The sequence below is a fragment of the Gekko japonicus genome, unplaced genomic scaffold, assembly GCF_001447785.1.
Source record: "Gekko japonicus isolate JY-2015 unplaced genomic scaffold, Gekko_japonicus_V1.1 scaffold1479, whole genome shotgun sequence".
Classification (NCBI taxonomy): Eukaryota; Metazoa; Chordata; class Lepidosauria; order Squamata; family Gekkonidae; genus Gekko; species Gekko japonicus.
In genome coordinates this window covers 695485-709570 of record NW_015176016.1, presented here as the reverse complement: position 1 = coordinate 709570, position 14086 = coordinate 695485, and the positions used below count along the sequence as shown (strand labels likewise).

Genomic DNA, 14086 nt, shown 5'->3' with positions numbered 1-14086 from the left:
ATGTTTGACATTCAGTAAATTTAATAACTTTAGTCCATAGATTTTCCCACTGACTCATAGGTGTATTTTGTCCTACATTTTACATCCATTTTATCATACATTTTTGCTTGCTCTGTTTCAGTGTCATATTGTAATCATATTTTGTAGATGTTTCCTAGGAAGTGCTTTAAATCTCCAGTGATTAATTGTTCAAAAAGCATTTTCTTTCTTAGTTGACCCCCTTCTTTGGCTATTAGTTCTTTACCATCTGATATAACAGCCACGGAATGTTTTTTCCTTCATCTTAAACTTCTTGCCAAGATTTTATTTTTCCTTGTTTGTCCATCATATATTCATAAATTACATGGTCAGTTTCCTTTCTTGTAGTATTATTGCAATAAACATCTACTAGGGATATCAACGGTGAGATTGGAAGACTTACTCTATTTCTACATTGAAACCATATTCTTGGTTGACCACCCCCCAAAATATGGGTGCCATCTTGTCTCTGAATAAAATTTAGTGAGTTTTTAGTCCATAGGTAATTGTGTATTCCTTCTTTGGTATCAATGGTCTCCAATTTAGCATTCCTTCTATTTGGATTTACAATCCAGTCTGACAACCTGACTAATGCTGCTGCTTGACAATACAATTTAATGTTTTGTACAGCTAAGCTTCCTGTTTTTTCATCCTGTAATACTTTGAATCTTATTATTGGATTCTTTCGATTCCATACAAAATTATTTTATCAGTCAAATAATAATTTTAAAGTTTTAGATACAATATGTATATATTAGGTTGATAACACTGAAGAATTAAGAGTATTCAAGCTTGAGTGTAATATCAGATAATAGCTATGTCATCTAGGGATCAGATTTCTTCTGTAATACAGATTGTCCATTTTCAAATTGCACTTGTAGAAATAAAACTGTTACTGTTTTTTAAGGGAAAAAGGAATTACCTTATTCTCCTTTTTTAGATATATTTGCAGTGTCTAAGGGTCAGGAGTTGAGTAGTCCTCAGAGTCCAAGGCAATAATGCAGGAAACTTTCATGGAAGAAGAGCAGTAGATAATAAATGTTTCTTTTCTCCATATGCTTATTGGGAGCAGAAATAATCTTTAAAAAGATGAAAGTAGTTTTAAAAACACTTTAAATAATGGGTTTTTAAACATTTTCTTTTGCTTTATTCATGGCAATTTGTCAAATGTGTACTCCCCCCCCCTTTTTTTGTTGTTGTTTGAGATTCATGCGATGGTTGCTTTATTTGCTCCTTTATTGGACAATTAAATACTTTCTAGCCCAAGAATAGTAAATTTTTGCTGATTTCCCATTTTTAGTGACTCTGAAATTCCAACTTCTGAAAGTCTGGGGTCTGTCATTGCAAAAACAGCCCAACAGATTTCAATGACAGGCAAAGAAATTGAGCGAGAACAAAATAAGATTGAAGAGAGTGAACTGCATCCCTGTACTGTACATTTAGAAGGCACAAACAAGTCACGTCATATTAAGGTGAAGTACGATTTGAATACATTTACTTGTGCTGTCTCTTCACTGTTATCAATAAATATGTAATGTTAACCAAATGGAATAATCCACCTGTATTAACACTAGGGAATTGCTGTTCCTTGTCCTTGAGAGGTCTAATATGCAATCTGTGTGATTTCCAGCAGTATAGGATGCAGTGTGCTAACCAATGTAACTATTTCATGGTTAAGTGTTACTAGTTTTCTACAGTTGCCATTTTCAGATTGCTGAGGAGTATCCACCATTTTTTAATCTTCTTACATATCTGTTTTTAGGTACTATTAAGTAAATTCACAGAATACATATGGTTGCAGAAACGTCTGTTGGAAGTTTGTTCTCACTTCCCTTCAAGGATGTTTGTTTTGTTCTATGCTTTTTGACAGTGGCATTCAGCTCCAGAAAGGCCTCTGCAGACAATTTTGTTAGTAGTGAAATTGATCATGCATCCAAGAATAGAGGAGTCTGGGTACCCTGCCATACCAGTTTAGTACCTTGAGAAGCATTTATTGCAGGCTGTTAAGAATTAATCCATTGGCGAATTTCCACAAAGGAATGGGCAAAATTCCCACTTCCTGCTGCAGACCTCTGACCCATGCTGTTCCTGGGGGTCCCCTATTTCTAAGGAGCAGCATTGGGGGGACAGTAGGAAGGAAACAGTGAGAAAATCACATGGAAGTACTTTCTATCAGTGGAAATTTCTAGTGGATCCAAGCTCTTGTCTGTTCCCCCAAGTACAAACAGAAGGATAACTATGTCTCTACATAAGGTCTGCAAACTCTTTTGCTATCATTTAAGCAGTATGGGTCACTGTGTCTTCAACTCATGATGCTCTCATAACATCTATCAAGAGTAACCATGTGGATTGAAAGAATCACAGAACTGAAGCATAGTAATTGAAATACATAGTAATTGAAATACAAAAAGAGTCCCATTGGATCAGACAAAAATTCAGTCCAGGCCAACATATTATTTCCCATGGCCTCCCTCAGTGGCTTCCTGCTTTAGATATGTTTAAATATATTCTTTTAAGTTGCAGAATAATATACTTAATTTTTAAATTCATCATAAATTTATGTTAGTTTTGCCAGATCCTGTTTTCTCTGTCTTCTCTTCATTTCATCAGTACTACAACTTTTTAAAAAGGAAACATTCTGGTCTTTTATGGCTTCTTTGACTCTGCTTGTTAACCATGTTTGCATCCTCTAGGGCATAATGCTAGCTCTCCTAATCTGTGGTATACATTCTGTTCAAGCTTCTATTATTGTGGTTTTAAATAACTTTGAAGTATCTTGAAGAGATTTCACCCTCTTTCCCACCCCTTTTAACTCCCTTTTGACTACTCCCCTTAACCCTTCGAGAAATTTCCTCCTTTGAAATCAATATCATCATGTTGGACTTTTCTAGCCAACTATGGAAGGATCTGTGTAATTCTCTCAGCCCAAGGATTCTCTTACAAGATGGTGTCAAAGTTGCATGGCATCCAGCAGTGGAGAAGAAGCAATTATGCTGCTCTGAAAAATTCTGAATGAGCTCTTAAGCGATCTTTGGATGAAGTCAGTCAGCCACATTGTATTTTTTTCACCCATTTTATTCTAGTACACACTCATGCTGAACTCAGTGATACCCACTTTGATATTACAGAAAGAGGATAATAACTATAAGGTCTGCAGGAGAACTAATGTTTCCTAGATGTCTTTGGATGCATTCTAACTCTCTTATATACTCAGATCTTAAGACTCTGGAACAATAGTAGCAATCCAACAAGTTGCTTTTCCCATTAAGTGTCATTTCTGATAATTTGTTGATGCAGGAAAGAAGATCCTTCAATTTTTTAAAAATTATGTGCATTCTGTACTTTTTAATGTCTGCCATAGGACAAAGGTGTAGAACTAGCCCCTTTCCAAAGGAAGAAGACCCTTAATTCTGTGCACATTAGTAAAGGTAAGAATCACATATACTTTTTGCACTAGCTATTTAAAGCGAAATGGTATTTGCATTTGTGCCTGTCTGTATGGATAGTTCAATGTATGTGATCAAAGTCACACTTGTTTCTTGTTCCTCACCACATTCCATTACCTGGCTTTTGAGAATTAAAATTATAGTTTATATTAGGCCAATTAATTTGTTAAACATGTTGGGGGGCTTTGAGCAATTAGTCAGATGAACAGGGTCCAAGTGCCATTAAAGTGCAGTGCTGGAAGTTCTGGCTATGACTTTCCTGTTCACCTGAAGCCCACGTCACCCTACTGAAGATGATGGTAGTACTAGATGGTCAAGTGACGGGTGCACCAATGCTGATGCAATATACTGTGAATGTGAATGATTCAATATACTGTGAATGTTCTCCTTATGGTACTGAGGAAATCCCTAATTCACCTAATTTGCAATATAGGGAAGCGCTTGGTGCTGCTGATAGGTCTTTTTTATTCTTAAAATGCCTTTCAGACTGCCTTTTAGAAACTGGGCATGTAGAGTGGAGTATGGATTACCTACCGGAGAATACATGAATGTTCTCAAAGTTTTCTTGTGTGCTGCTCTGGAATGTGTGGTCTATGCTTCCAAGTCAGGATGGGAAGTAGATATGTAGAAAAGAAGAAATGCTGCCTCCAAGAATGCTCCACACTTTTCCTGCAGTCTTCCACTTGCTGTGGAAGGAGTGTGTAGTTTTGTTTGTTTGTTTTGCTTTCTAACCTCTATATGGAGACTTAACGAGGATATTATTTTGATTGCTGTTTCACAAATGGTGGACTGTGAAATGAGCCATTGCTCTTCTGAGGCCCCTGCCACACGGCAGGGAAAACACAGGGAAAAGTGCGGCTTTTAAAAGCCGCACCAAAGTTGAGACGCCGCAGCGGGATCCCATGGATCCCCTGAACCGCGGCGCGGCGCTCCCCGGCACAATCAGATGCCGGGGAGGAAGAGTCGGATGGGAGGGGGAGGCTGCCGAACTGCGCATGCTCAAGCATGCGCAGTACGGCCGGGGGCCGGGATGCGCCGGCGCAAGGACGCGCCGGCCGATCCCACGGCCCAGCTTGAGGCACTCTACTCGAAAGAACCACGTAGGTAGGTGGTTCTTTTTTAGTGCGGGTTTTTGGCGGGAGGGGCGGATCGGGGACGGGCAGGCAACAATTCCCAGATGTTGCCGTGGGATCGCGCCCGTTTGCTCCGCCCCCGTTCCGTCCGGCTCCTGGCCCAAAATGCCTCGTATGAACAGGGCCTTAGTTAACTTTCTTCCTCAGATTGAAAGACAGATGATTTGCATGGTCTCCTGCCGCTCCTATCCTGTCTAACAGAGACACATTCTTGCCACCCTTTGGTATCGCACCAACAGCTTGATTCAGTAGTGTGCAGTGAAGGAGAGGCCCCAGTTACAGGGAACCCTGGGCCTTTCAACTCTTGTTCTGTGCTACCTTTTGCACTGATTAAGGAGCACCAGGAGATGGAAAAGAAAAGGACAGAATATTTTATTTATCTATTTCAATTTATATCCCATCCTTCCTGTAAGTGGGCTCAGGGTGGGTCACAACAATCTAATGAGTAAAATTACCTGTACTTCAGCCAAGCCCTAGTCCAATTAATCAAATTTCTGTGAGCTGATTCCACCGTGGGAGCCATGGAGAAGTATGAAGTGTCTGGCTATGGTTGCCATCAGGAGTGCCATGAGCAGTTATTTCTTGAGACTGTGTTGAAATGGAGCTATGACTTCCTAAATTCTAACATCTAGTACATTAGGTATGTCTTAAATGAGCTTCAGGCCCTCAGAAAAGTTCAGAAGAAGCAACTCCTGGGGGGTGGGGAAGCTGCAAATCACTCCTTTGGGTTTCCTATTTAGTGGTTAGGAGTGCGGACTCTAATCTGGGAGAACCGGGTTTGATTCCCCACTCCTCCACATGCAGCTGCTGGTGTGACCTTGGGTCAGTCACAAGTTATTTCAGAGCCATTCTCTCAAGAGCAGTTCTTGAAAGAACTCTCTCAGCCCCATCTACCTCACAGGGTGTTTGTTGTGGAAGAGGAAGGGAAAGGAGATAGTAAGCTGCTCTGAGACTCCAAGTGAAGGGCAGGGTATGAATCTAATCTCTTCTTGTTTTTCTTAAATATTCAGAAGTGTTAAAGGAGATAGCTTGGAGCAGGGGTCCCTAGCCTTTTCCAACCTGTGGGAACCTTTGGAATTTTGAAAGGGGTTAGTGAGCACCAACCAAAAATGCATGGTTAGGAGTCAGAGTCAAATGCAAAGTACCTGGTGCATGAGGTGGTGCCAAACACAGTACCTCCCTCCTCGCTTTGCAAAAGAAGGGAATTTTTTTAAACGAAGGAAAGGCCAAAGGGGAGGAAGGGGGAAACACAAGACGTAATAAAAAGAGGGAAAGCCTGCAGGGGAAATTGAACCAGAAGTGTGAGGGTTTACCAGTCCTCCTGATTCTCTAGTTGATGCAGCTGCTATATTGCAGCTGTGGAAATCCCTTTCATTTGAATGAAGACAGCCAGTACATAAGAACATAAGAGAAGCCAATGTTGGATCAGGCCAATGGCCCATCCAGTCCAACACTCTGTCACACAGTGGCCAAAAATACCAGGTGCCATCAGGAGGTCCAGCAGTGGGGCCAGGACACTAGAAGCCCTCCCACTGTTGCTTCCCCCCCAAGCACCAAGAATACAGAGCATCACTTGCCCCAGACTGAGAGTTCCTTGTGGCTAATAGCCACTGATGGACCTCTGCTCCATATGTAATTACCCTGCTTTTAAGTCGTGTCACCTACTTTCTAAAAAGCTCAGCAGGTACCAGGGGAAGTACTGGCAGGCACCCTAGGTACCACATGCAGGAACCCTCATGTGGAAAATGACCAGCTGAGTTCTTCCTTCTGAGTTGCCTTATTTGAGTTATCTTCTGTGCTACTCTGGATTACCCTTTTAAGGATTAAAGCTGTTTGCAATTATTAAATAATTAAAGAAAAATAGCAGAATCCTGACTTTGAATCTCAGGGTTATGCCTGTTCTTGAGTATGTTGATGTTTTGGCAAACCCGGCAGGAGATTATTTATTTATTTATTTATTTATTTATTTATTTATTTATTTATTAGATTTATACCCCACCCTCCTCGGCAGGCTCAGGGCGGCTACAACAAAGGCAATTGCCATAACAACAGTTAAAACATCATAAAACAATCATTACACAGTAAAAACAATCATTAAGTAAAGTGCGGTGCTCTTGATGTTAAATTTTTTCTCAATCCAAGATGAGTTCATTCATCAACCTAACCTGACAGCATGCATTCTTTGGTTACCTAGGCGTCTGCCCAGGGCCGGCTCACCTCCGGATCTAATCCACCGTCAAAGATGGCAGCTCGGTGGTGGTACAGTGACGACGACGGCTCCTATACAAAGGCCTGGCGGAAGAGCTCCGTCTTGCAAGCCCTGCGGAACTGCGCTAGTTCCCGCAGGGCCCGAACCTGCTCTGGGAGCTCGTTCCACCAGACAGGAGCCGCCGCCGAAAAAGCCCTGGCCCTTGTTGCAGCCAGCTTGATGTCCTTGGAGCCTGGAACCATCAATAGGTGCTGCGACCCCAACCGCAGCGCTCTTGGGGCAATATATGGAGAAAGGTGGTCCCTTAGGTACACTGGACCCTGGCCATCAAGGGTTTTATAGGTAAGAACCAGCACTTTGAAGCGAATCCGGTATGCTATAGGCAGCCAGTGCAGTGCCTTCAGCGCAGGCTGGATGTGGTCCCGTCTAGTAAGACCCATCAACAGCCTGGCCGCCGCATTCTGCACCAGCTGCAACTTCCAGATTGGACCGAGCTTTGCAAGCCGTGGCTGGTTGGCTCAGGCTGAGCTGGCTGAAACTGAATCCGATGAAGACGGAGGTCCTGTGCCTGAGTCGGAGCGGTTCGGGGGTGGGATTCCTGTTCCCGACCTTTGGTGGGGCACTATTGGTGCCAGCGTCGGAGGTTAGGAATTTGGGAGTGCTCCTGGATGCCTCCTTAACAATGGAGGCCCAGGTAGCAGCCACTGCAAAGTCAGCCTTTTACCACCTTCGGCTGATTCGGCAGTTGGCTCCCTTCCTCGGCCGTGATGACCTGGCTACAGTGACCCATGTGATGGTTACCTCGAGACTAGACTACTGTAATGCTCTCTACATGGGGCTGCCCTTGTCGCAAATCCGGAGGCTGCAGCTAGTGCAGAACGCTGCGGACAGACTGGTGACAGGCCTCCCTAAATGGGAGCACATCCAGCCTGTGCTGAAGGCACTGCACTGGCTGCCAATAGTATACCGAATCCACTTCAAGGTGCTCGTATTGACCTTTAAAGCCCTGTATGGCCAGGGTCCGACATACCTGTGGGACCGCCTTTCCCCATACATACCCCAGCGAGCACCACGGTCAGGAACACAACATCAACTGACCGTTCCTAGCCCTAAGGACGCCAGGCTTGCGGCCACCAGGGCCAGGGCCTTTTCAGTGGCGGCTCCACACTGGTGGAATGAGCTCCCAGAAGAGATCAGGGCCCTGTGGGACCTTTTGCAGTTCCGCAGGGCCTGCAAGATGGAGCTCTTCCATCAGGCTTTCAATTAGGAGCCGCCACTCCTTCTCCACCACCACCACCACCATCCTTGGTTTTGGGTTGGCTCTGGTCCCGGTGAGGGTTTGCGTTATATTATCGCACCAAGCTGAAGATCATCGATGCCGATAAAATTGTTAGTACGCCATCTGAATCATTCAATGATTACCATCAAAGAGTACCATCACTAGCACTTTAATTGTTAATTGTTGGACTGTTTTTAATGCCTAATGTTGTTGCTGTAAGTTGTTTAAATTTTGTACATGGTTTTTATGGTAAAAAGGTAAAGGTAAAATTACTGTAAGCCACTCTGAGCCTGCTTGCGGGGAGGGCGGGGTATAAATCAAAATAAATAATAAATAATAAATAAATAAATGCTTTCAAAACTGGATAGCCTTTCAATTCTAGTAGATGATTATGTAATATAATGTATCAGCTAATAACATCGTATTTAAAATGTACAGGTAAAACGTAAGTTTGACATCTGGATTCCATAGTATGTTTACAGGCTCTGAAAAAGTTCAAAGATACCCATTTCTTGAAAGATCTATGAAAGGTGTAAAATTAATTATTGATCAATGTGACCAATGTTTAGTAAACAGAGAGAAGAGAAGAAATATTGTGGTCCAGAAACCTGGCTGCTCTGCTTCTCTATGGGGACGGATTACATCCTTACAGCAGCAGTTAGCAGTTCTACAGAATTCAAAAAGAACAACAGTATCTGCTCTCCAAAAGTCTAAGGAAGAGAATAAAAAATTAACATCTCAGATGCATTTAACTGAACAAAGACTTCAAGCCAGCAAACAAACAATTCAGGTAAAGAATTCTTTCTGCTGCTACTATCCTGATATGCAACAAAAACAAGGCCAAACTAATCATTAATAGATCTCTTATCAATTGTAGGGCTGACTGTCAACTCTAAATTTTTTGGGGGGGGTTGATACCTGACATTATTATAATTCCTCCTCCCCACTGCTTATGCCTTCTGACTCTTATTTGGCTTCCTGGGACAATTAAACTAGAGAGGTGGACTGCCTATCCCTTTCCTTTAAGCTCTGCTTCAGTGCAGTTTTTGTGTCACTACAGAGCAATGATTTTTTTTTAAATTTAATATTTCAATTTAAAATATCAGTACCCCACAATGCTTAGATCTGTTCTCTCATGGTGGCCGGACCACCCTGTGTTTTTCTGCTTTGCAGACTGGAAGAGTACTGGCCTGTACAACAGAGTAGCCATGTGTGCTTCCATGTGCTTACACCCTAGACATGAGCAGATACAATAGTGCTTTCATTCCTCTGTCCTACCATCAGTACCTTCACATTGTGAAATAACACAGTACCTGAATTTGGGTGTACTTGGAGGTTTCTGAATATCTAATGGTAATTTTTACGTTATAGGACAGAAAGAAATTAAAAGTATCAGCCAGCAGATGTTAGACCATGGGGTTGTAGAGCAAAAAAAAAAAAATGGTTACATGATATTGTATGTGAATTTGCAGGATGTTTCAGTCCAGATATATTTCTTAATGTATACTTCATTAATAACCTCTTTTTACACAGAGCAATTATATTTTTGGTTTGTTTCTTTTGGCTCTCTTTTTCCAAATAATAAGGATTTATGTTCTGAAGGACTCAAATCTCTTATTCTTTTTGAAAAAATTCTGCAACCCACAATATGTGCTATGTTCAGTAGAAGTCATGACGGGTGGGTGGCAATGAAATGCTAATGTCATTCCCTCAATGATCCTTTCTTCCTGACCAATGTTTAGTTGTTGTTTTTATGTCTTTGTATGCATTTTTGCTCTGTTCTGAAGGACTCAAATCTGCTCTTATTCTTTTTGAAAAAATCTGCACCCCACAATAAGTGCTATGTTCAGTAGAAGTCATGACGGGCGGGTGGCAATGAAATGCTAATGTCATTCCCTCAATGATCCTTTCTTCCTGACCAATGTTTAGTTGTTGTTTTTGTCTTTGTATGCATTTTTGCTCTGTTTTTAGTTGTTATAATGATGTTTGATTGGGGGGGTGATTTTAATGCTTATAAAATGTGATTTTATCATGTATGTTTTAATTCATTAGCCACCTTAGAGACCCTTGTGAGAGCAGAAAGATATTTTTTTTGTAAACGAACTGAATAAATAAATTCTAGAAGTATTTCCAACTTAATGCACGTGTTAAACCTCACATGCATGACTAGCATTTAACAATTTTTTATATTGTATCACAAGAAAATCACCCTGATTCAGTGAGGGAAATCCCAATGTGGAAGCTGGCTTCAATGTATGCTGCCCATGCACATGTGCATCCACATATCAAACGCTCAGAGGGCTCTACTAAGACGGCAGGATTTGGATGGTGATATGTAATCCCCATCTTGGGCCTCATTGTTGCATGCCATGACTTTTGCATGGTATCGTTGAATTGCAACCAGTGCATTTTGAGGTGGAAATAACATTGATTAGACTGCAGTCCTGAGAACACTTTCCTGGGAATAAGTCCCACTGAATAACATAGGACTTAGGTCTGAGTAGACCTACTTAGGAGTGCTCTCTTAGGTAGCTGAGGATTGTCTTTTTTCCTAGCTGGCCAGACTTTTGAGAAAACAAGGATATTCTGGAACATACACAGATTCTTCTCCATTGCTAACTTTGCTATTGAGTAAAAGGGTAAGTTACATAAAAAGCCAAAGAAAATCATATAAAGCAGTTGCAGGAATGTGGGCAGAAGTTACGATTTATACTTCAGCTCTGGTTACTTCTCGTCATGTAATTTGAATTTTCAACCTGCAATGTGTTAAACTCTAAATGCTCTACTAGTGCTGCCAAAGGGGAAATGTAAATTTCATCTTCGTGTCTTCAGTGCAGACACACAGAGGAGCAGGCCTGCCGCAGAGAAGTTTTCTACAAGCTTCTAGAATTTAAAGTTGTGTGCCCCGCCTTCCCCCGGCACAACAGAGCCAGTGGCTCTGTTCCCACCCAAATGATCACGTAACAAGGGGTGGGGAGAACACTCTTTCCTCAGTCTTTTTCTGCCAGCATGGAGAAAGGACCTGCTACAGCTTTGTCACAGTTACCTCAGGAAATTTCTTTGATGAAATTGTATGTTTTCAAGTTGCAGATTATCTTTAAACATTTACTATGGCACAATTTAAGAAATGCCTTAATTGTGGGTGGCACTAAAATGGCACAAAATGATATCCATGACCAGTGCCTCATGTGCTTGGGGGAAGGGCACAATACATGTATGGCCTGTAGCCTCTTCCCTCCGAAAGTGCAGCAAGAAAGGGCTCTTAGTCTCAAGGCTGCTTTGTGGGAGCAGTCTCTTGGGGTTCTGAAAAAATTGGATTCCCCTCAGAAAAGAGTCAGGACTCCCTCAGTGTTCTCTGTTCCAGTCGCCAAAGTCCAGCCTGATGCCAGACAAATGACTCAGACACTGAGAGCAATTTCTGAACCGCCAATAAAAAAAGGCCCAAAAGAAGTCTCAACACACAACTTCATCGGCTGCTCAACCTCAACATACCGACTCCAACAAGACGTCAAAGCTACAATTCTGGACTTGGCACGACGTTGTCAGTTCATTTCCCCCCCAAAGGCAAACTCCATCGGCATCACCACCACATTGAAGAGAACCAACTCGCCATTGATCCATATCGTCAACCTGAACCCAATAATCCCTTTCTCATGATCGTTCAACCTTGAGATCCCCCTGTCCCAAAGATCTCGATCCATTTGACGTCAAAGACCCAACAGTTGTTGGCAACACCAATCCTCCGAAGGCAGCCCACCTTGTTTCCGAAAACTACACACTCCACCCCCTTCAAAGACTTTGAAAGACTACCAATCATCTGAATAAGACGTCATTGAACTAATCACTCCAGGTTGGAGGACTTCAGCACATATGCCACCTTCACTTTCCAACAGTAACACTTTGAAGTCATTGGAATGGAACTCACAGCCACAGTGAGGGCAGTTCTCCCCATGGTTCGTGCCATCCATCCTATCACCTGATGACACCGCGGGGGACTCCATGCCTGTGTTCCCTACAAAAGATTTCAAACTATATTCTGAACAGCTTATTAGAATGGTTAAATCATTGCAAATTTAGTATACTCCACCAGAACCAAGGGTGTAAGACCCAATTATGAATATTCTGTATTCATACGACCCAGGCCCAATAGCCCTGCCAATGGTCAAAGACATCCCAGGAATCACCAAAAATATATGGGCCAAGCCAGCCTTTATCCATGCTTCTGCCAAAAAAGTTGAAAGTTTATATAAAATTAGAGAGGAGGAATGTGAATTCCTATTCCAGCACCCTCAAGCCAATTCGTTAGTGATCAAAGTTCTCCTAGCCAAATAAAATTCAGGAAAACACTCAGCCCCCCTTAATAAAGAGGGACATAAATTAGACATCTTGAGATGCAAAATTTATAGTTCAGGAGCCTTAGGCTTCCGCATAGCAAATTTCAAAGCAGACATGGCACCACCAAATTTATTTATGGGAATAAATGTCTCAGGACATAGAGACAATCTCCGATGACAGAAAGGCTCACACAAAGTCCATACAAGCCGAAGGCATAAGACTAGGGAAACAAGAGTTTAACACATCAAGGCACGTAGCTGATGCATGTAGCCGATCTATGGCATCAGCAGTAGTCATCAGACATCATTCCTGGCTGAGAGCTTCAGCCCTACCTCCAGACACTAGAGCTAGAGTGGAGGATCTTCCCTTTGAAGGGAAACTCTATTTAATGAACAAACCCATGCTGTCTTTGAGAGCATCCATAAAAACAGATTAATGGCCAAGTCTCTGGGTATCACTTCCCAGCAATCAGGAAACTATAAACCCAGGTTTTCCCAAGACGTAACCAACAACCTCACTTTGTAAAGCTTCACCAATTCCAACCCACCCAAACTTACCAACAATATTGTCCCGTCTTCATTGCCCAACCCCAACCTAGTTGGCAACAGCCAAGGCAAAAGGGACATCAGGGTCAATCTCCTTGACAACCATCTTCCAAAGGCAAACCACCACAATTACTAGATACGTTCAGGCTATTCACTGATAGACTTAACCAGTTTACACACTGTTGGAGTTTAATCTCACAAGATGTTTGGATTTTGAGCATAATAAAGTTTGGATATTCTCTGGAGTTCAAATCCACTCCTTCTTGTATAAATTTTGATTCCAGAGCATCACAACTCCAACTTACTGCTGCAGCAAGAAATTCAACATCTCCTGGAAAAGGGAGCTGTCCAAGTCATTTCCCCTGCAGATGAACAGATGGGTTTTTACTCTAACTAGTTTCTAATAGGTTTTGTATGCTGAGTTTAGAATATGTCTTTCCCTTTAATGACAAGGGATGATTGTCATAGATTTAAAAATCTTAGATTTAAAAGATGCATACTTCCACATTACAATCCACAAAGACTGCAAGAAACTCTTTTTTTTTTAATAAATTTCTTTATTGAGTTTCACCTTTAATAAACATACAAACATAAATCACCATTCTCTTATAAGTCAATACCTCACCCTATTAACATTTGGTTACATACAGTCAATGTCTAGATTTTCTTTAATCTTATATTGCCCAACTATAGTTCCACCTTATATTCCTCGCATTCCTTTTTAAATATCTCTGGTCTTAATAAATCATAATTACCCTATTTACTTTCCTATCTGTATATCTGTATTTTAGATTTTAAATTCATCTTCATTACATACATTTTACTTTTCAAAACATCCATTCAACTGAACTTCAGTTTAATTTCATCCTCAAATCATCTGTTCACCTCTTGTTTTCAACATCATATTTGTCTCTATTCCTGGAGCTCTTCAAAATAATAATAATACTAATAATACTAATAATAATTTTTCCTTCGGTCTCATTCCAAGATTATTCTTAACAATAAACTAATAAATAATAAAGCTTTTGATCATTCTGTTAGTATTTATACCCCTCTTACCCACATTTCATACTATCTTAATTTTTCAATCCTATACTATCACCGAGGGTAAAGCAAGCATA

The 14086-nt window shown here is 41.4% G+C and overlaps 1 protein-coding gene across 1 annotated transcript in view; it reads left to right on the top strand.

The window, feature by feature from the left end:
• CNTLN (centlein) overlaps positions 1-14086 on the top strand; it is a gene marked incomplete at its 5' end in the record, with an annotated part of 249541 nt that overhangs the window by 147591 nt on the left and 87864 nt on the right. The window contains 3 exons of the mRNA XM_015426574.1: positions 1319-1490; positions 3380-3446; positions 8655-8875. Coding sequence (XP_015282060.1) covers positions 1319-1490; positions 3380-3446; positions 8655-8875 — 460 coding nt within the window. The remainder of the gene's footprint in view (positions 1-1318; positions 1491-3379; positions 3447-8654; positions 8876-14086) is intronic.